Here is a 20712-nt window from a genome sequence, read left to right as displayed (position 1 = left end):
ACAAGAAGATCGCATACGCCTGGAAGTTAACTAATTTCTGCTCTGGAAAGCTAGCTCACTTGCTTCTTTCAATGTTTAGGAGTTGAGCTATTGATATGTCTTTCAAAACCTCCTCCCTCCAAGGCTCCCAACAGGACTGAGCACCAGTTTGCCAGCAACAGAAGATGCAAGTAATGAACTAAGTCATACTATTCAGTTTTACTGTGTATTCCCATCCCAGCATAACACTCTTCAAAATACCTTTAGGTCATCAGCCTCAGGTTTTTCAGTCTCTGAATCGTCATCTTCCTATAAGACAAAGAATTTACAGGATTAAGCTTTAAAAAGTGGGCTTAGCCAGTTCTTGCATGTGTGGCAAGGGGCTTGCATTAAATAGCCCAGTTTCACTATTTCTGCTGGCCTATTGTTTGCATAGTCTTTCCCCCACCCCTGATAAAACATCTATTCAGATAAAAGGTGGTATGGACAAGACATCACTATTTCCAAGTAAGCAGGTATCTCTGTAGATTCTCAAGGTCCACATTAACATTTGATTTCTCAAAAAAATAAAAAACCCTGACAAAAAGGCAACAGACAGGAAAAATAAAAACTTAGATCATATCGGAATTCTTTGACACTTTAAAATGCCAAAACAGTCCATAATGAAAGGCAATTATAAAGACAAGATCTCACGATGCTAGCAGTTAGCAACACCTTCCTGATTTTGTGAACTACAAAGCACTGTTACAAGCCAACAGAATGCACACCTCTAAAGAGGACAATCAAGATGTTTGATATGATGGAACAAATGCAAGAATGAGAAAGACACAATTGTTTCAGATGATTAGCTTACAAGTACTGCCTTAAAGCTGCCTTGCTATCCAGTAGTTCTCCTCAGATCTTTGCCGAAGATCACTCCTGTAGTTCCTCAAAGTTGCCAATCTTTCTCAATGGATACTAGCTTTTACCAGTTATCACCACACCCATTTGTGTCTCTCTGCAATTGAGGTCCCCTACTTTTTGTGTGTACAAAAAGAAAAATCTAGAATCACAACTATAGAAATGTAGTTCTGACCCACCTCTGATACAAAGGATTGCCTAATATTTAACAAGAATATCATTTTAGCCATGTTACATAGAACCTAAAAGTAAGAAACCCACTCAATCTCTGTTCTCAAGAACACAAACAATTGATACTACTATTCAAGTCTAAAGCCAAAGCCACAGCCAAGACAATAAATACAGGGCTATGCAGAATGAGGTCATAGCCTGAAGACTGACCTCACCTTGCACTGAAAACCTCTGGAGAAACCATTTAGAGGATAGGGCTGAGATGTCACAGATATGCTGGTGATACATAACCTTCCCTCTCCTATGCTGGTGATACATAACCTTCCCTCTCCTTTCTATCCTAGGGAGAGAGTGGAAAGCCTGAGTGTCACAGTTTTGGCAAACTGACTATGAACGACGTAGATGTACAACCTATCCTAGTGGGGATTTTACTCCCCCTTAAGAATACTGGAGTGATTCTGGGGTGGACATTTACCCCTTGATTAAAGTGATGTTGGGAAGCTATGGGAGCCTGTATTGACCACTACAGTACTACCTATATAGGACTGCCTTTAAAGACAATGTGAAAACAGGATAGTGCAAAAAGCAGCTGCCAAAATGTTGGTTGACATGCAGTGACTGAACTACATCATACTGATCCTATGTCAACTGCACTGCCTACACATTCATTGTCAGGCAGAATTTAAATTATATGTTAAACCCTTTTACAGCTAGCAGTGAAACAGGTTAACTTAAGGACTGTCTTCCTCTTTATAAACTTTCCCAAACCTTAAAATTGGCTTTGGAGGACCTGCTCTCTAGCTTGTCTCTATTATCTAGTCTATCCAGTGGTTGGCAGAAATTGGGGACAGGATCTTTGACAGTGGCATTGCAGCTATGGAATATCATCCCTAGGGACATCTGGAGAGCTCCCTCTCCTACTACTCTTTAAAATGGGATGTAAAACTTTTTTTTTTAATTAAGAGAGGCATTTGCTTTAATTTTCTACTACTGATTTACTGACTCCATATGAATAATAGAAAAAATAGTGTTTTTATTGACACATACGTTTGCATGCTGCGCCAAGTACATCTTATTTAGAAATGGGAGACAGGTATGAAACAAACAAATCCAAATTCTGGTACAATATGAAAAGGGCATTTTCTCCAGCCTTTCTGTATGAGGCAGACTACAATTCAGTTTGTTCTCACAAGTAGCTTACCCTGAAACAGAGCAATTAACTTGGATGAGGGCTGTCAAGAAGCTACTTTATCCTCATATACAGAGAAACTGGGAATGATTCCAGCCACTTACTCCCTGCTTCCCCCACATTATAGGGAAATGCCTGAAAAAAGATTGTGTGGTTATTTTAACTCAGTGGTTTCAATTAACAAGGTTGTAAGACACAGCTTATTTAGATGTCCATGAGCTCTCTTGAATTTGACATCCACTTCTGAAGAGAAGAAACATGTGACCAAACATCTACCACGGATCTTATTGCGTGTAGAAGAGAATGTCTGGAATTCATGTTTCAGCAAACCTTTAGAAAGTAGGCAGGAAGAAGACTGACTGCCCTGACCTATGACATTAACTCAGACCAGAATGCAACTTTGACCCCTTATTGCTTCTCAATAAAGCACTTATGAATAAAATTTTATTTGTAAGGATCCTATTACCTCTGCATCTAACCACAGTTATATGTAAGCAATTTTGTCAGAGCAGACAATAAGAACACTGACACAGACAAGAGGTTAAATGTTGAAGTATTTTGCATCTCTACAAGCTAGAAAAATATTTTAAAATGCACATGACCCAAGTTGGAAATACTCCCAGAAACAGGCTGTGGATTGTAATTATATACTATAAAATGAAAAAAACTTTAGAAAATTTGTCACCGTATGCTGTTGTAAGTTGCTATTCAAGTTTCTAGCAATTTTAGAACACTATTTTACAGACACTGTTAAATATTATGCTCAAAAAGGGAAAATATTAACCAAAGAAAAAATGAATTCTTGCGAAAAAACCAGAACAATCCTGTTCCCCCTTTGACAAATTCTTGAATACAGCTTATATGATCACAGTCTGGCACAAATAATTCAGGTATGTGAAAAGGCAACAGGGAAATGGTTTTAAAATCTGTTATATTAATTATATTATTGAAGAAAACAACAATAAGTAATTTGAAGAAGTATAAAAGTGAGTTGTAGATCCTGTTTGTTCTTTTCTTTGTATATTTGTATTTATATTATATAATAGATGCTTTACATTGTTTCCTTTTTAAATATATAATATCAAATAAAACCTGAAGGGCTACAAATGCAATTCATTCATCTTTACATCAAGACAGAGGCTTGATCTTAAGGCTCTCTTGCAGGAACAAAAGACACTTTAACTTATTTAGGGTGGATATTTTCATGGACACATCTCCACCTGCTGTATTCCCTATGTCAAATCCCATCCTCTTCCAGATAGCCATCAGGTGTGGATATGGCAAGGCATGGGGGGATGCAAATAGAAAGGGGAGATAGAAAAGCTGCATTCCAAGCCAGAGTAAAGTAATGTGGTTAATCCATCCCACTCATGTAGCAAGAAATGGTGAAATGGAAAAGAAGGATGGGACCATCATGTAAAGGAGCACCCTCTCCAACAAAGCCAGACTCCTGGTCTGGCATTAATCTCTCTGGAGATTTTTTTTCTCTAACTATTTAACAATTAAATTTGCTCCTTGAAGTTTTTACAGCTAATTGAGAGCATGGGCTATGTATGCCATAAAGAGCAGTGTCAGTAGCAACAGACACTGACCAGGTTCATACAATCATAAAGGTAAAATAAGCCACAAAGGATCCCTCCCTAGCACAAGTCATGGATTTCAGGGTAGTTTATAAAAACCTGCACCTAGTGAAAGTAATCAGGCTAACTAGGTGACGTGCAGGAACAGGATCATATAAACCCACCCATTAATACCTAGAGCAAAAGAATTTGATATAAACTGGGTTGCCAAATGTATTGTAGCTAATGTTTTAAGATATTATTCCATCAACTGCATAAGCTAACACCTGTGGTAAGCCCATATATAAACAAAAGTAGAGAGGAAGAGATGAGGAGCCAGCCTGCCTATATTTCATTTTATTGTGGAAAGGATAGTTTTAACATATAATAAGCATTAAATCAACCAATATAAGATCAAGTACCTACCGACTGTCTACTGTTTTCATCGTCATCATCATCATAACCATCTTCCTCTCCCTCCATTTTACTGAAGTCATCTTCTCCATAGCCTTCAGACACCAAGCCTCCTTTTTCTTCTAGCCCATGCAGAATTAAAAATACAAATAAGGAAGAATTAGAAGCAATCTAACATTCCTATCGGAATTTATGTAGAATATAGATACTGATTTAACAATAATACATATAAGCATATATATTAGAGAAGCACTACACTATTAAGTGCTCCAGTAATTACAGGTCTTAAGGCAGATTCACACTCTCTACAAGATCAACTACACTCTTATGTTATTTACTTAGTTTTAAAGTGCTGTTGTGACATTTGTTATATTGCATACACTCAGAGTGGAATGTTTTAAAAAATCGATGTAGTATTGTTGATAGTTGAATATGCCACTGTGAAAGAAAGAGTGTGGAGAAGAATGGCTTAAAAAGTACCAGAAATCTCAGAAAGACAAAGAGGATTCCTGGGACTATATGCAGAGTGGTAATAGTTCGATGGTAAAGCACACAATTTGCAAGCAAGCTGTCATTGGCCGAACACCTAACAAATCCTCTTAAGCAGCAAGACTGAGGAAACCGTGGAGAGCAACTACCAGCTATAGCAGAAAAGACTTAGCTAACTGGATTAAGTTTAGGACAGTCACGTAGATCCGAAGCAATCCTCTAACACCCAAGAAGTCTAACAGAAGAAACGCGAGAAGAAACCCCTTATTCCTTCATCCCAGAGAAACAGGATGTGCTTCTTTCACCGAAATGGCAGAAGGAAAGAAAGACTTTCTTTTGTACCCAACACGGACTCCAAGTTTGGCTTGGAGCTTTCCCGAACGGGGCCGCGGTGGAAGAACGAGCCGAACGATGCGAAATCCATTATCGCCCCACCAAGACCTCACCTGTCCCTGCTGCTCGCTCGCTGCCCACCCCGCCCGCTTCACTATCCGACTCGGGCTCAGAATCTTCCGCGTAAACCGCTAAAGATGAGAGAACGCTTTTCTTCGCTGCCGCCATTTTGCCCAGCTAACCTCTCAATTGAATTGCCTTCCGGCGCAAGAGAATGACGCAGCATATCGAGAGAAAGAGGGAAGGTAGCCATAGCAACCACTCTTCCCTCCCTGGCCCTAAGCCCCCGATTTCTCCAGAGGTTTTTTTCCCCCCCTTTGCGGAAGTGCGAGAGAAAACATTATTTGGGAACCGTTTTGTGGGGTTCAAATCAGACTAAGAGAACGTTCGGTTTTAGGTAACCGGCTCTTTAAATATTTCAGTAGCGTCATCAGCCTGCGCTGGCGGCGCTGTTGGAGGTTTTGTTGCTGCGGAGAAAAGCACATGCGCGTTGGTTAGCCGGGCAGCAGTCAGGATTAAGGCTGCGAAAGAGGGATGTGTCTTGGAAGACCTGAGAAGGACGTGGCGGGGCACGAAGCAGTATAGCTTCTTGGTGCTGTAAAAGTAAAACATTTCGGCCCCACAGGGCCGCGGCTGAGCGTGAGCGGCTCTCTTCTCCAAGGGTATTGGACTGTCGAAATCGCCTCTGCCTCTTCCGGGTAGTTTTATCCCTGGTCAGAAGCGGGCCTGAACTCTCAAAGTACCCACCCCCTCCCCAGATTGTTGCTGCTTGTTCCGGTCTAGAAAGGCGCTTTAGAGGGCTAATAAAATGATGGGAATTAGGATATCGAAAGTCGTCAAAGCATACTGTTAAAGTTACAGAAAGACTGGTAGTTGGGTTTCGAAGAATTACTTCAGTTTTCTCCTTTCAGAAGGCTGAAGATGAAGATATGCTGACGATTGTATACATGAGTGTAAGGTCAGTCTTTCAAAGCTGTAATTTAGTTTTAAGAAGCAGCCAGAGAGCTGCAGTGGGCTAATGGAAGAGGAGGGCAAACTGCAACAAATGGCATTAGGAAACTGGAAACGGGCGAATTTGATATGATATATACGTTGATCATAACTGAATTATGAAAAGTGACAGAAAATGTTCAGTTCTCCGATGTCTTTGCCAGATCCTGCCTATGTATAGGCTTTCTTACAGGTTTAGGAATATTAAGAATCCATAGGTTTTACTAGATTGGCAAAGGTAGCTGAAATTGTTGCTAGCTGTGTGAAAATATAGACAAAGTCAGATGCATCTGAATGTTGTTTAGTTTGTATTTTAAAGAAAAAGACACTCTGATGAGACAGATTTCTTGTGACTAAAAGTAATGGGTTGCAAAAGCTGAAAATAAGTGCCTGACATCCTTTCCTCATTTGTACTTTGAATTATCCCCAGCATCTCTCTGTAAGATGAGTAACTTCTCTTCCTCAAGACTGGAAGACAGAGTTCGGCAAACTCTGAAAAAAGTCTTTGGATTTGACTCTTTCAAGACCTCATTACAGGAAAGTGCAACTATGACTGTAGTGAAAGGTAAATTTCAAATCCATTTCTTTGCAAATTGTAATAGGATTGGAAGATTTTATTTTCATTATTTTATATGCTCTCCTAAACGCCACAATTTCCTGGTTTCAGCTACACATAGATTAAAGATAACATTGTTCCATGCATTTATTTAGTATTTTAATTCTACATAGTAAACAACACTGGTGGAAAGGCAGTACAGTTTTATAGGGATGGATACTGTACAAAGAAGTATTTCAATGTAGCTGAAGTTTTCCTGAACAAATTTTCCAAGGCCTTTAGGCTCTAGATTTTATGCATTTACGAAAGTCTCTTTTAAAGTAAACATTGAAATTCTTGGCTAGGTATATTGTTCAAAGTAGACTTACCTGACAGTGAGTGTCATTAAACAATGACATTAATTAATTCCAAGTAGACAAGAATTTTGCTATCAAATCATTAAATTCTTGGTGCCCCAGTTTTCTTGTACGGTTGACTAGAAAGTGCTGGGAACATTGAGACTACCTTTTTTTGGTATAAGCATGCATAGAATTGCATCTCAAGGTGTCACATCAGAAAGTAGGGAGAACCTTTATCTGTTCATAGCCTTTAAAACATTGTAGTAGTAAATGTCAGATTTCATAGTCACTAGACTGAACTGTATTTGTTCTGAAAATCTGTGAGATACAGAGCATAGAGCAGTATTTCCCTCTTTTCTCTCAGCGCACTTCAGTTAAACCCTGGAACTCTTCAACTGTCTTTTGTTTACATCCAAATGGGGAAGTTTGGAGAATAATCAGGCTTACTCAGACTTAGAGTCAGAACCACTGAAATCAGTGGGAACTAGGTTACTCTGCTTGTTCCATTGATTTTGGTAGGCCTCTTCTAAGCATGACTAAGTCTGATCTAAGTCGATAGTTACTAGGTCTGGAAAATCCAACCTTAAACTAAGCTTTACTGCTTGCAAGGGAACCATGGGCAATGGGGAGGTTGTAGTCCCAGCCTCCCAGGAGACAAGAGAAGGGCCAGTCTGGCCCCATTGATTGGTCAGAGAAGGAACAGGTGCAGGGAGCTTGTTTACTATCTTTCTACTAGTTGCTTGGCATTGCAGAACTGAAGGGAAGCATGCTCTGATGCCATGCATCAGCAAGAGGACTAATGTTGCTGCAGTAGGCTGAGGAGAAGAATTTGAGTATTATTATGATTCGAATATTATTTATTTAAAAGGGGGGTATAAATTTTAAATAACAAATAAACAATAATTTCAAACCGTGTTTTAAGATTTGGTCCTTTCTGAACCTGACAACCATAGTTTCCTTGTATGGACATAACAGGCAGTTATGGTTAATTGAAGACATACTGGAACTGTTCATATTACAAGGTAGGCCACTGTAGTTTATTCCCATAGTGAGGCTGCAGTATGTGCAGGATGCATTTTGAATATGCAGCCCCTGCTTGAGAGTTGCCATGTTGTGAGAAGCTGAGGAGTGTGTGTTCTATGAGGATTAAACAAGCCTTGCAGAACCCCTGGACTGGTTAGAATGCGTGGCTCACTATGCATTAAATAGCCCACCACAAACTGCATCATTTTGTTGGAACCTAGTCGTTGGCTTATCACAGTGTGCTGAGAAGGGATAGGCAAAAGCCTTGAATGCTGCATTGTTGCCTTTGCAGGAGAGAAGGATGTCTTTGTATGCATGCCCACTGGGGCAGGTAAATCCCTGTGCTACCAGCTTCCCGCGGTCCTGGCAACAGGCATCAGCATTGTCATTTCACCTTTAATTGCATTGATTCAGGTAACATCTCCTGTTATTTGTGAGAAGGGCATCTGAAAGGATGGAGGAGGAGGATTTTCCAAAAAGTGTATGTCGTGTATCGCTTAGAAGACAAAAGTAAACTCAGATTACTAAAATTAAATATTTTTATTATCTGAATCTGCCTTATCTGTAGTACTTTGTTAGCCAGATTCAGATTAATAGTTATATTTTATTGTGTAGTTCAGTGCTGATGAATTATAAGGTGAAATAAACAGTATTCTTTTTCTGTTTTTTCTAGCACTCAAAACATTTTGGTGGGCTTCCAGTTATTTGAGTGAGTGAGGCTTTACAGTATTTGAGCTGCCTTCAACCTTGTGTCCTCCAGATGTTTTGGGCTGCAGTTCTCACAAACCTCAGACATCATGGATAATAGTCAAGAATGCTGCAGGTTGCAGTTCAAAATACCTGGAGGGCCCTGGTTCAAAAAGTTTGTTGCAATTGTTCTGAATAAACTGTATCGAAACTAAGATTTTTACTGAGTTCCATGTAAATAAAAATATGAAGAATTAACACAATTTCTTCCTTTCGCAGTCAAGTGCAAAAGTATTTTAAAATAACTTTAGAATTACTATTTTAACTTAATGAAAACCATAAGCTTGTTTATCTGACTTTCTGCAATTAACAATACATGGTTCTGACTTTTTATTAGATAAGGCAACAGTTTTCAAGCAGTTTTTTTAAAGATAATAAGTTTTAAGGCAATAAAATGATATGTCAATATATTTTGAAATCAGGACTAGTGGTAAAGTTGGTGGACTAATCAAAGTGGTAAAGTGGACTAATCATTAATATGTCTACATTGTAGCTATTTTGGTAGAAGGGTTTTTCCCCCAAAGCAACTTGCTCTTTTTCCACAGGACCAAGTAGATCATTTACTGTCACTCAAAGTCAAAGTAAGCTCTTTGAACTCCAAGATATCTGCTCAGGAAAAAAAGACCATCTTAGCTGAATTAATGAGTGATAAGCCCCAGATAAAGCTCTTATACATCACACCAGAAATGGCAGCATCCTCTTCCTTTCAGCCAACATTGGAGGTTCTGTTGTCTCGAAACCTTCTCTCCTACCTGATAGTTGATGAAGCACACTGCGTCTCCCAGTGGGGGCATGACTTTAGGCCCGACTACTTGCGACTGGGCTCCTTGCGTTATCGTGTACCAAACACACCATGCATTGCCCTGACTGCTACAGCTACTAAGCAGGTTCAGGATGACATTGTAACATCACTTAAGCTAAAGCAACCTGCTGCTATTTTCAAGACACCATGCTTCAGGCCCAACCTATTCTATGATGTACAGTATAAAGAGCTCTTAACGGATCCCTATGAAAATCTGAAGGATTTCTGTTTGAAGTCTCTTGGACAGCAGAATGACTCAGGGGTGAGTTGAAACTTAGAAAAACGCATTTGATAATAAGATTTATGTTTTGTCTGTCTTAAACTATAACCAGCTTAAATTCTAGGGCAGAACGGTGGATTGAAATACATTTGCTTTATAAAGAATAAGAGGGAAAATAGCTGAAAAAATACAAAAATATGGCAAATGGCATATTCTGTGTCTATTAATAGAGTTTTCCCCACTGAAAACCAGGGTACCCAAATGAAAAATAAATGTACTGTTACACAAATGACATGACTTAACCTGATTTTACCCATATTTACACAAAAAGTCATATGTAAACAGCTAAGATTCCATAAATAGCTATCTAAGAGCTGACTGAAGACTTGTAGTTATGCTCGCCCACATTCTCGCATGCAGAAATGGAGACATTTAAGCTTCCTGTCTCTGTGTACTGAGATTCCTTTGAAAACAGGGATTGTACCATTGACAGCCAGCATGATCTTAGTTTTCAAAGGTCCTCTCTCCTTGGGTTTGAAAACATTTGCACACGGGGTGGTGGTAAACCAATGACAGTCCTTCCAGTCCATCACTTGCGTACTTTGAAAGGGCTGTCACTAGCTGTCAAACTGCTGACTATGAAAAGGTTTACCTGAAAAAAGGTGTGGGGAAGCAGCAATGAATGCAAAAGGGTTTGTGATCATGGTGAGGGTAGGGTAGAAAAGTTGGTACTGTTGCAGCATCATTTGAAATACCTGCAGGAGGACTGATTGGGAAGGAATGGGAAAACAACCTGTAGTGAGCCAACTCGTCTGTAACTTTAGGTCTATATGGTGCATACATAGAATATGCACATTGTCATCCATAGAGACATACATCTGAAAAGCTTTGCTGGCCTTCTCTGATACCTTGTTCTGTAGTACTATTGAATAATGTTGGATTTTCTTTTTATACTTGAGGTGATAGTCTCTATTCATCCTCTGCCTGCACAGGGTTACTCTGGCTGTGGAATTGTATATTGCAGGATGAGAGAAGTCTGTGAGCAAGTGGCTATTGAGCTAAGCTACAGAGGAGTGAAAGCCAAGGCTTATCATGCAGGTAGTAAAAGCTATTTTGCTTTGAAAGTTAAGTATATGTTATGTATGCAGAATAGTTGACTAACCTATATTCAGGCCTTGGGGTCTGGTCAGTAAAGTACAGTGATAAAGACTGTTCATTTCTTGGCCTGTTTTGATATACAGTATGTCTTCAGAATACAAATTCAGGAGTCACTAAATTTTTGTAACAGAGTCCTTACCAAAGCATAGGTCTCCAGGGATGATGGATTTCCATCTGGAGTATTATTTATGATGATGTGAAGGTGCTTTATCCCATCTGATCCTTCATCTATATAGCTGAATACTGTCTGCCACAGCTATTAGTTGCTCTGAAAGGCTCAAGAAGAGGCCTTTCTCAATTCTGCTGCCTGGGATCCTTTTTTCAACAGAAGATGTTGAGAACTGAACATTGGAAATTCTGCACACTGTGCATGAAAGTTTTGCCACAGTAAACCATATATGAACATCTTTTGGTGCCACAAGTGATGCAAGATACAGCTCTTAGACTAAGAGCATATCAGCAATCATGCTGGTAAGAAAATGGCTAAGAAGCAACAATTCCCAGTCTGACATAGAATATCATTACTCCTGTGACTCAGCAGGTGCCCTCTCTAATATCTTTATTTCTTGCGTGTTCTTGCTTTACCCTGGTTGAAGCCCTTGCAAGTGATTTCTTCCCGCTGAATTTTCAGCACAATTACTGAATCCTAATGACCATAAAGTTTAATGTAATAGAAATAATCTCTTCAAAACAATCATGTAGCATTATAAATATGTGTGAGAACTTCCCTTGCAATTTTTATGATGGCCAAAATTGATCTAGTGATGGCAGGACAGAGTTACAATGTCCTCCTTAAACAGGGCATCAGTACAGGTGGGGTATTGAGGAAGAGTAGGCATTTTTACTGTATTACTGAAAAGACATTGCAAAACCAGATAGTAGAAATGTGTATGAAATGCCACCATAAAAATAGGCTACAGCTTTTTGTGTACGAATGGCATCCCCCATGTTCCTTTTCTATTTTGAGTTTACTTCAAGTTCATCTCTGCTTTTGCTGATATTTTTTGTCCGTGCCAGGCTGGAGCCACAGGCAGCTGTATGAGGAACCTAGCAAGGTGTGTTCTCCAATTTATGAAAGCTGGATTCTAGAGTGTTGCATAGAGGAATTTCTGCTCTCTCGGCCTGGCTGACCTCCTAGTCTGGGCTAAGCTGGAGCCTGCCAACAGTAGTGCTTGATATTGGACATTGCTTTTCTCTTCTTTTTCTGAAGGTGGTCTTGGATCTAAGCATACAGAATCATGGCTGTGCATTTGGTTAGATTCGGGCTTCAGGTCATGAAGTTCCTATCCTCAGACGCATAGACATTCATTTCATACATAATAACAAAACAGTATATTTATTTAAAACTTCTCTATGCTGCCCCATCGCAACAAAGCCTCGGGGCGGCTCACAACATAATTAAAGACATATAAATAACACTTAATACAATAAAGATTAAAAAGCCCGGTAACATCTCGGCTTAAAAATTTAAAATCCTATAAATACATAATAAGTTAACAATTAAAATAAGATTTAAATAAAAAGGTCTTAGTCTGGCGCCGAAAAACAAATAACAACGGCGCCAGGCGGACCTCTCTGCGGAGCACATTCCATAGGTGGGGCGCCACTGCAGAGAAAGCCCTCCTCCAGGTACTCACCCTCCTAATATCATTCACGGAGGGTTCCCAGAGAAGGGTATCTGTTGCCGATCTCAAGGGGCGGGAGGGCATATATGGACGCAAGCGTTCCTTTAGATAACCAGGTCCCAAGCCGTTGAGGGCTTTATGGGTCATCGCCAACACCATGAATTGGATCCGGACTTCAATCGGGAGCCAGTGAAGCTGACGGAGAACTGGGGTTATATGAGAACAACACCCAATCCCCGTCAGCAACCTGGCAGCTCTATTCTGCACCAATTGAAGTATCCGGACTGTCTTCAAGGGTAGCCTCACGTAGAGCACGTTACAGAAGTCTAATCGGGAAGTTACCAATGCATGTGTCACTGTTGCCAGGCAGTTGTTCTCCAGGAAGGGACGCAGCGGATGGATCAGCCGAAGCTGAAGGAAGGCGCTCCTCGCCACCGCTGTCACCTGAGCTTCTAGTGACAGCTCAGGTTTGAGGAGCACTCCCAAGCTGCGAACCCTGTCCCTCAGAGGGAGTGCTACCCCATTTAGGACAAGGCCCAAGTCCCCCATTCCGAAGCTGAACCACCCACCAACAGGACCTTCGTCTTGTCTGGATTGAGCTTCACTTTATTGGCCCTCATCCAGCCCATTACCTCAGCAGGCACCGGTTCAGTACAGCCACTGCCTCACCTGTATTGATGGAAAACGAGAGGTAGAGCTGGGTATCATCAGCGTACTGATGATTCTGCAGCCCACACCTCCTGATGACCTCTCCCAGCAGTTTCATGTAGATGTTAAATAGCAAGGGGGACAAAATGGACCCCTGTGGAATTCCATGGCATAGCTGCCTTGGCAAAGAGCCATAGTCCCCCAGCACCACCTTCTGGAATCGGCCGTTGAGATAGGAGTGGAACCACCGCAACACGATGCCTCCAACTCCCAATCCTGTTAGCCTATCCAGAAGGATACCATGGTAGATGGTATTGAAAGCCGATGAGAGGTCCAGGAGAACTAACAAGGATGCACTCCCCCTGTCTCTCTCCCTGCACAGGTCATTGTACAGGGTGATCAAGGCAGATTCAGTACCGTACCTGGGACTGAAGCCGGACTGAAATGGGTCCAGATAATCAGTTTCATCCAAGAGTGCCTGGACTTGTCCTGCCACCACCCGCTCTAGCACCTTGCCCAAGAACGGGATGTTGGCCACTGGTCTATAATTGGTGGCCACCTCTGGATCCAGGGATGCCTTCTTTAGGACTGGCCGGACTACCACCTCCTTTAAAGGGGTAGGTACCCGGCCATCTCTTAAAGAGGCATTGATCACCTCCAGGATCCAGGTCCCAATCCCGTCCTTGGCTTTCTTGAGTAGCCAAGATGGACAAGGGTCTAGTAAGCAGGTGGTAGGACATACTTGTCCAAGCACCTTGTCCACATCATCAGGCTGCAGCAACTGAAATTCATCCATTAATTGTGGACTTGGCGGCATCATTGGCACCTCCCCAGTAGAATCTGATTCAATAGTAGAGTCAAGCTTGTGACGAATCTGAGTGATTTTCTCCCTGAAATGTTTGGCAAAGTCGTCACAGCGGGCCTTCGAGGGTGGCATGAGATCTCTCTTTGGTCCCAGATGTACCAGCCCCTGCACCACCCGAAAGAGCTCCGCTGGATGGCATTGTGAGGAGGCAATGGAAGCGGAGAAAAATTTCTTCTTTGCCGCCCTCACTGCCACAGCATAGGCCCGATAGTGGACTCTTAAGTGTGTTGGGTCAGATTCATCCCGTGATCTCCTCCACCTACACTCTAGACATCTCCCAACCCGCTTCATCGCCCGTAATTCAGATGTGTACCAAGGAGAAGAACGGACTCTGTCAGGTGGGAGAGGACGCTTGGGAGCGATCGTGTCAATAGCCCTGGTCATCTCCCCATTCCATAGTTCAACCAAGGCATCGACAGGAGCACCAGCCTTGTCAACCAGAAAATCCCCCAGAGCCTTCAGGAGTCCATCAGGATCCATCTGGCTCCGGGGTCGGACCAACACAACTGGGCCCGCACCCTTGCAGAGGGAAAGGCCGCTCTCAAGCTCAAACCTAATGAGGGAGTGATCTGACCATGACAAGGGCGTCAGACTTAAGTTCCTCACCCTCAGATCACCCTCTTCCCGCTCTGTTGAGAAAACCAGGTCCAGAGTGTGTCCACGCCCATGGATTGGGCCACTGACGTGTTGAGACAGCCCCATGGCCGCCATGGAGGCCATGAAGTCCTGAGCTGCCCTAGTCAGAACCGTCTCGGTGTGGAGATTGAAGTCCCCCAGGACCAACATCTTGGGAGTCTTTAACACCAGGTCCAAGACGATCTCCGTCAGCTCAGGCAGGGAGTCTGTTGGGCAGAAGGGTGCACGGTACATCAACAGAATCCCCAGTCTCGGTCACCCAACACCAAGTGGAGGCACTCTAGACCCGGCCTCGAGAGGACAGGAAGCCCCAAAAGGGAAATAGAAGCTTGATAAATCAGAGCGACCCCTCCCTCCCCTCCAGGCGTGATCGGTGCTGGACCAGGTACCTGGGCGAGCACAGTTGTGAGAGGGCAACATCCCCCCCTCCCCCGCCCAGGTCTCTGTGATACAAACCAGGTCGGCCCTCTCATCCACAATCGTGGATGAGTGTTGCTTTGTTTTGGACCGACCTGGCATTAAGCAGCAGCACTGACAGGCCCGGGGGGCGGTTGACAGGCCTACCTGGAACCCGCCGGCTGGGGGAATAACCAGAAAGAGGAACAGCTGTTAACCATCTGTCCCTCCTTCTTCTATGCAGACCCGTTAAACCCCCAATGCCATAACATCCATTGCCCATGACCACCTCAATGGCGGCGCCCACGCGCTCCCCAGGCAACATCATACTGTAAGCACGAGATGCACCATTAAAAACAACTTAAAACCAACAATTAAAACAGTTAAAAACATACTCACCTTAACCCCCCACCAGCTCACAAACAAGACCAGAACAAAAGCCCCTGGCCAGCCCAGCCCCTGCTCGGCCCCCAAATGGCATCACCGCCCTTAGGCCGTCGCCCTTCAGCTGCCGTCCCAGCTGCCGCCGGTGCTTTCTAGGTCGCAGGGCCCCTCCCCCTTGCCCCACCCTGTCCTGGCATGTCTCTCACTCACGCTGGGGGAGGGGGGCCGGAGCAGGGTCCTCATCGGTGGTCCTGGCAGCGGCGGCGAGCCTCAGTGGCAGCAGTGGGCCTCAGCAGCAGTGGCAAGCCTCAGCGGCGTGGGCTTTGGGCGGCGTGGATGGTGGGAACATGGTATAGAACAAGTAGATGGGCAACAGCAGTCTTACAGGGCTACCTTCTGGAAATGGTGGATGTGAAACATGCATGTGAACTGATCCTTAGCGGTGAGGATAAAAGCAGGACTTTCTTTCCTTTGCATCATGTGCTCTTGTGTTTTTGTTTCTTCTCAGGACTGAAAGTGGCAGAGAGAACATCAGTGCAGAATGAATGGATGGAGGAGAAAGTTCCAGTTATTGTTGCTACTATCAGTTTTGGAATGGGAGTTGATAAAGCTAATGTCAGGTGTGTAAAATATCCCGCGTGAGCAAAAAGATCCTGTATGTTCCTATATATTTTCTCAAGCTTTGAAAGAACCTGATGCAGTAATAATTCCTTGTCCTTTGTCATGGGAGGCCCTGGTTATGGGCAAAACACCCGCTTATCTCATTGTGATCCAGATTTGTTGTGCTTATGTTGAATTGGTATGTATTTTCAATCTTAAAATGCTTTTTAATATAATGGATTTTTTTACCATGCAGATTTGTTGCCCACTGGAATATTCCAAAGTCTATGGCTGGATATTACCAAGAATCAGGAAGGGCTGGGAGAGATGGAAAGCTCTCTAATTGTCGCCTCTATTATTCTCGGACTGACAAGGATCAAGTCAGCTTTCTGATTAAAAAGGAAATAGCTAAGATCCAGGTGAGAGCCTTGGTTCATATTTTATATTTTTGTATTGATTTGGAGTTACAGACTGATATAATTTTAATTTTGTGAACTGCTTTGTGTATTTTAATAGGCAAGCTATAACTTTTATACATGTGTAGTAGTGCAGAAACATTCAGCTTTCATCACTGCTGCTTAAGCTGAACTGCATGAACAGCTGTCTGCTTCCCAGTTAGTGCAAGATTACTGGAGAGGATGGTGGAATTAAAGGAATAAGATTTGGTTGCTTGGTGCTCATGTGTGCCAATGGGGCACCTGCAAAGGCTGTAGCTTCCTGTAACTGCAGTACTTCTATGGAGCTGAAAAGAAATTTGTTGTAGCATCGTCACGCAGTTAGAGGTTAATAGTCATAACTGTGAATTAATGGCTGCTTCTCAAATCAGTGCCTCTGGACATCAATAATTTTGTTTGTTCAACTTTCCCTTTCCTCAGGAAAAGCGAGGTACCTTGAAAGACTCGGATAAAGCTATGCTTTTAGATTTTGATGCTATGGTGTCCTTCTCAGAAGAGCTAGGGTATGTATAACTTTGATTTAAATGGATTGGATCTTACTTGTCTTTTGTGATACCAACATGTACTGTGCTATATTCATTATTTATATAACATAGGAATTAATGCATACATACAGCATATGTTGCCTACTTTGTGTTATTGATGCTGTTCTGCAAATGTGCTTTTGTCACAGATTGTCACACTTTTTGGAAACTGTCATTGAATAACTTACTAGTTCTTCAGAAAGTGGCAAAATAAAAACTAATAGTAGAAATAATTTAAGCTGAATGTTTCTTACTCAGAAGATTCTTTCCTGCAAGGGAGTGAGAACTGTTGGTTAATGTTATGTATGGAAGATGCAAATATTTAGCTCTTTGGAGAATCGGAGGTATATTATACACAAATCTGGCAGGAGGGCTCTAATTACAGACAAGTAACCGCTGCACAGATTGTTATTTGTACTAAACTTGAGAATGTGATACTTAAAAACAAATTGCCATGTTGGACTGTAATAAAATACAAAAACATTCCAAAACAACAATGGTACAGCTATCCAATTTTATTACTGATAAAATAAAAGCACCTGAAAAAGCATACTCATCTGATAAAACAAATGCCTGGCTAGATATGTACAGTCTTCATTGTACAGCAAAGGTGCCAATGCAGCCTCCCGGGGCAGAGAATTTCGTAAGGAAAAATGTGGCTACAGAAAGTGGGGGTTTTTTTGTTTTGTTTTTGTTGTCCTCATCAACCACACTTCCACCATAGTTGGGACATAGAGACAACTATCTGCTTTAGATCTTGCGGCACAGGCAGGCTGGTAAAGGAGGAGGCCAATTAGAATTTTCATGGGCATTGGTAACACTTTTCACTTGTTCTGGAAACTAGCGCAGCCCATGAAGAACAGATGGGCTATGATTCCTGTACGCATCTGTCCACACTGTTGCATTCTGGACCAATAGCAGTCTCTGAAGACTTTTCACCAGTAGTCCCATGTAGAGCATATTGTAAAAACTGGATTCCATATGGTATGCAGAAAGAAGGAAAACGCTTGATAGCTTCCATGTGTTGTCAAAATGCTGGTGTGTTCACTTCATATTAAGGTAACGGTACAGACAAAAAGTAAAAGTTCCTTATTTGATGAATTAGTCCTGAGTAACTACTATCTCGATTTGGTAGTTGTCTTCTAAGTGTGGATTTAGCATCTCTGTCACATACTTGCATTACTTCTGTTTATTATCTTGATTGTAAGCACAAATGGTGGGATAATTATTCTGTATTGAGTACTCTTGAGCATTCATTGTAGGACGAGTTGGAGAAGCATTTCTGAAGTAGGTTTACCCCTTTTGCTGAGACATTTCTGTTGCTATTGTTTATTTCTATACTGCCCAATAGCTAAAGCTTTCTTGGCAGTGAACAAAAACTGATAAAATACTGTATAATACAATATAAAATCTAACAATTTAGAAACATAGTTTGGCAACTTAAACAGCGAAGTTCATACAAGTGGGCCTCCTAAAACAGTTGACAATACCTCCCAAGTACAATTTAGTGCTGTTAAAATGCCTGTATTTAACAATCTAAAAAGCATCTAATTGAGCAGCGTTTGTAGCAAGACATCACTGATAATCCTTTAGATTATTTTTATTAAAATTATAAAATATGCTATCCTGTTGTACACTGATCATTTTTTACAGCAAGGTAAATTTCAGTCATAGTGCCTGTATTCATATTTAAATGATGGATGACTGGTAGAACAGTTACTGTTGCCCTTCTGCTGCTTCAGAGTAATTCCCCATTCCTCTTCCATAGCTTCTTTAAGGATATGAACCAGTCAGTGTTCAGAAAACTGTATGTAACTAATAATATTATAGCCAAACAGGTCACTAAAAGCAAATGAATACTATTGAAAATGAGGCCATTGCATTCTATAATGGTGGTTTAAAAAACTGTGACCAATCAAGGATTTTTAAGAATCAGAACACTTTTGCAGTAAACCCATACTGCTTTCTCTAAAGAAACAAGTTCACTAATTCATATGGAAATTTTTTGTGAACGGGCACCCTCTGTTGTCCCTTTTGCCATCCAGATGCTTTGGGAGTTAATGTGAAATATGTACCTTAAGAGAAACAAGGGGCTTCATAGGTGGGATATAAAAAGAAATGACAGGTTTTCTAGTTCTTCTTGAACCATTAAATATGTTATCTACAGGTTGATGTTTAGCATAAGTTTAGAAGAATATTAATATGGCTAAGTTATATACAAAATATATATATATGAAAAAATGAAAGACAAATGTATAATTTTTAAACATTATGAACTTCTGGGTTAAAAGAGGTGATTTGATAATTATATAACCAGATGTCCTGAAATTTGATTTGCTGATCTCTGCTGCTTTTTGAATTTGAAGACACAGTTCTTCAGAGGCAATCATTTCTGTTGTTAGAAGTTAGCTTTGAATAGATATGTGGCAGGCACATCATTCTTCCAGATGTCATATGTTGTCATATCTGGTTATGTGTTTTTGTAAATCTCCTTCACAGCAACAATTTTTGCTGTAATATATTGACTTTACATGTGAAATAAGGGTCACAAGAAGCAAAAATGCACTTGGTCTTTGATTATATTCTTGAAATTTCTCAGACAAGGCTGCTCTTACTATTTATATGAAACCTGATTTATTTTTTTGGAGTTGAACAGCAGCCAAATATGACAGCAAACAAGAAGAGGGCAATGTTGACCACTAAGAATGAAACAATCACTACAAGTCCACCAAGAGCCCAATCATCTGTTATAATTCGAGTTTTGAGATCTTCCAGCATTTGAGAAACAGTTTGCATTGCAGCTGACATTGTTGACAGGCCCTGAAAGAGTAAATGGACATGGAGGAAAATGAGACTGTTATTCATATGCTTAATTCACAAGATACTCATTCTGTTCTTCAATACAAATATTTCCAGGTTGGCCAACAATGCTAAAACAGTAAAACACAACAGTACAGAAGGAATAAAGTGAATTCAATTGTTATATAAAAGTATTATCGCCCCCCAAAGTCTCAAATTACAAGCAGGCCAGAGGAGGCCTGGCTTTCTTGGCTGCTGCTGCTGCTCTAAAAGGGCACCCTGGGACGAAACAATCTTGACTTCACATAAATGTTGATGGGGTCTGAACTTGTGCTGACCAGGACAGGGCTCTTGGGATCGTGTTCAGTGGCTCAGTGGAAATGACAACCTAGTGTGTAGCTGCAGTCACCAGAAAAAAGCAAATTGGGCCTAATTAGAAAAATAATGGAAACAACTTACCAATATTATAGTTCCCATATATATGGTACAGTCACACTTGGAATATTGTGGTCATCCTACCTGCAAAATGATATTGTAGAATTGGAAAAGTGCAGTACAGGACAACCAATATGACCAAGTGGCTGTAGCAGCTTCCCGACAAAGAAGATTTACAGTGTTTGGGGTGTTTAGCTTAGGAAAAAATGGTGAACGAGGGAGGGTATGATAGAGCTATATAAAACTATACATGACATGGATACACTTGATCTCATTTAATACTAGACCCCTTGAAGCTGAATGGTGGGAGAGTCATGACAGATCAAGGAAGTATTCCTTTATACAGTGCATAATTTCACTTTAGAATTTGCTTCCACAAAATGTGATGGCCAACAGTGTGGACAGCTTTCATCAGGG

The 20712-nt window shown here is 41.4% G+C and overlaps 2 protein-coding genes across 12 annotated transcripts in view; one reads left to right on the top strand and one right to left on the bottom strand.

Moving 5' to 3' along the window:
• Nucleotides 1–5283, bottom strand: part of LOC123035528 (SAP30 binding protein) — a 33893-nt gene extending 28610 nt beyond the window's left edge. The window contains exons 1-3 of one of the 3 annotated variants that reach the window (XM_044453842.1): nt 5148–5283; nt 4225–4334; nt 241–288 (exon numbers count right to left, since the gene is read on the bottom strand). In XM_044453842.1, the coding sequence (XP_044309777.1) occupies nt 241–288; nt 4225–4334; nt 5148–5262 (273 nt within the window). In that variant the 5' untranslated portion in view covers nt 5263–5283. The remainder of the gene's footprint in view (nt 1–240; nt 289–4224; nt 4335–5147) is intronic. The other 2 variants (XM_044453843.1, XM_044453844.1) reach the window with 2 other exon arrangements.
• Nucleotides 5284–5585: 302 nt separating this feature from the next.
• RECQL5 (RecQ like helicase 5) overlaps nt 5586–20712 on the top strand; it is a 65886-nt gene continuing 50759 nt past the window's right edge. For 7 of the 9 annotated variants that reach the window (XR_006416952.1, XR_006416953.1, XR_006416954.1 and 4 more), the window contains exons 1-8: nt 5586–6052; nt 6515–6649; nt 8294–8415; nt 9294–9812; nt 10763–10868; nt 15991–16102; nt 16339–16501; nt 16958–17040. Coding sequence is in view for 5 of the 9 variants with exons in the window: in XM_044453667.1 (XP_044309602.1) it covers nt 6529–6649; nt 8294–8415; nt 9294–9812; nt 10763–10868; nt 15991–16102; nt 16339–16501; nt 16958–17040 (1226 nt within the window). In the remaining 4 variants the exon portion in view is untranslated. Of the gene's footprint in view, nt 6053–6514; nt 6650–8293; nt 8416–8674; nt 8711–9293; nt 9813–10762; nt 10869–15990; nt 16103–16338; nt 16502–16957; nt 17041–20712 lie in introns of those variants that run through there. The other 2 variants (XM_044453666.1, XM_044453669.1) reach the window with 2 other exon arrangements.

The sequence above is a fragment of the Varanus komodoensis genome, unplaced genomic scaffold, assembly GCF_004798865.1.
Source record: "Varanus komodoensis strain SLA01 unplaced genomic scaffold, ASM479886v1 scaffold7_1, whole genome shotgun sequence".
Lineage (NCBI taxonomy): Eukaryota > Metazoa > Chordata > Lepidosauria > Squamata > Varanidae > Varanus > Varanus komodoensis.
This window is presented reverse-complemented; position numbering and strand designations above follow the sequence as displayed.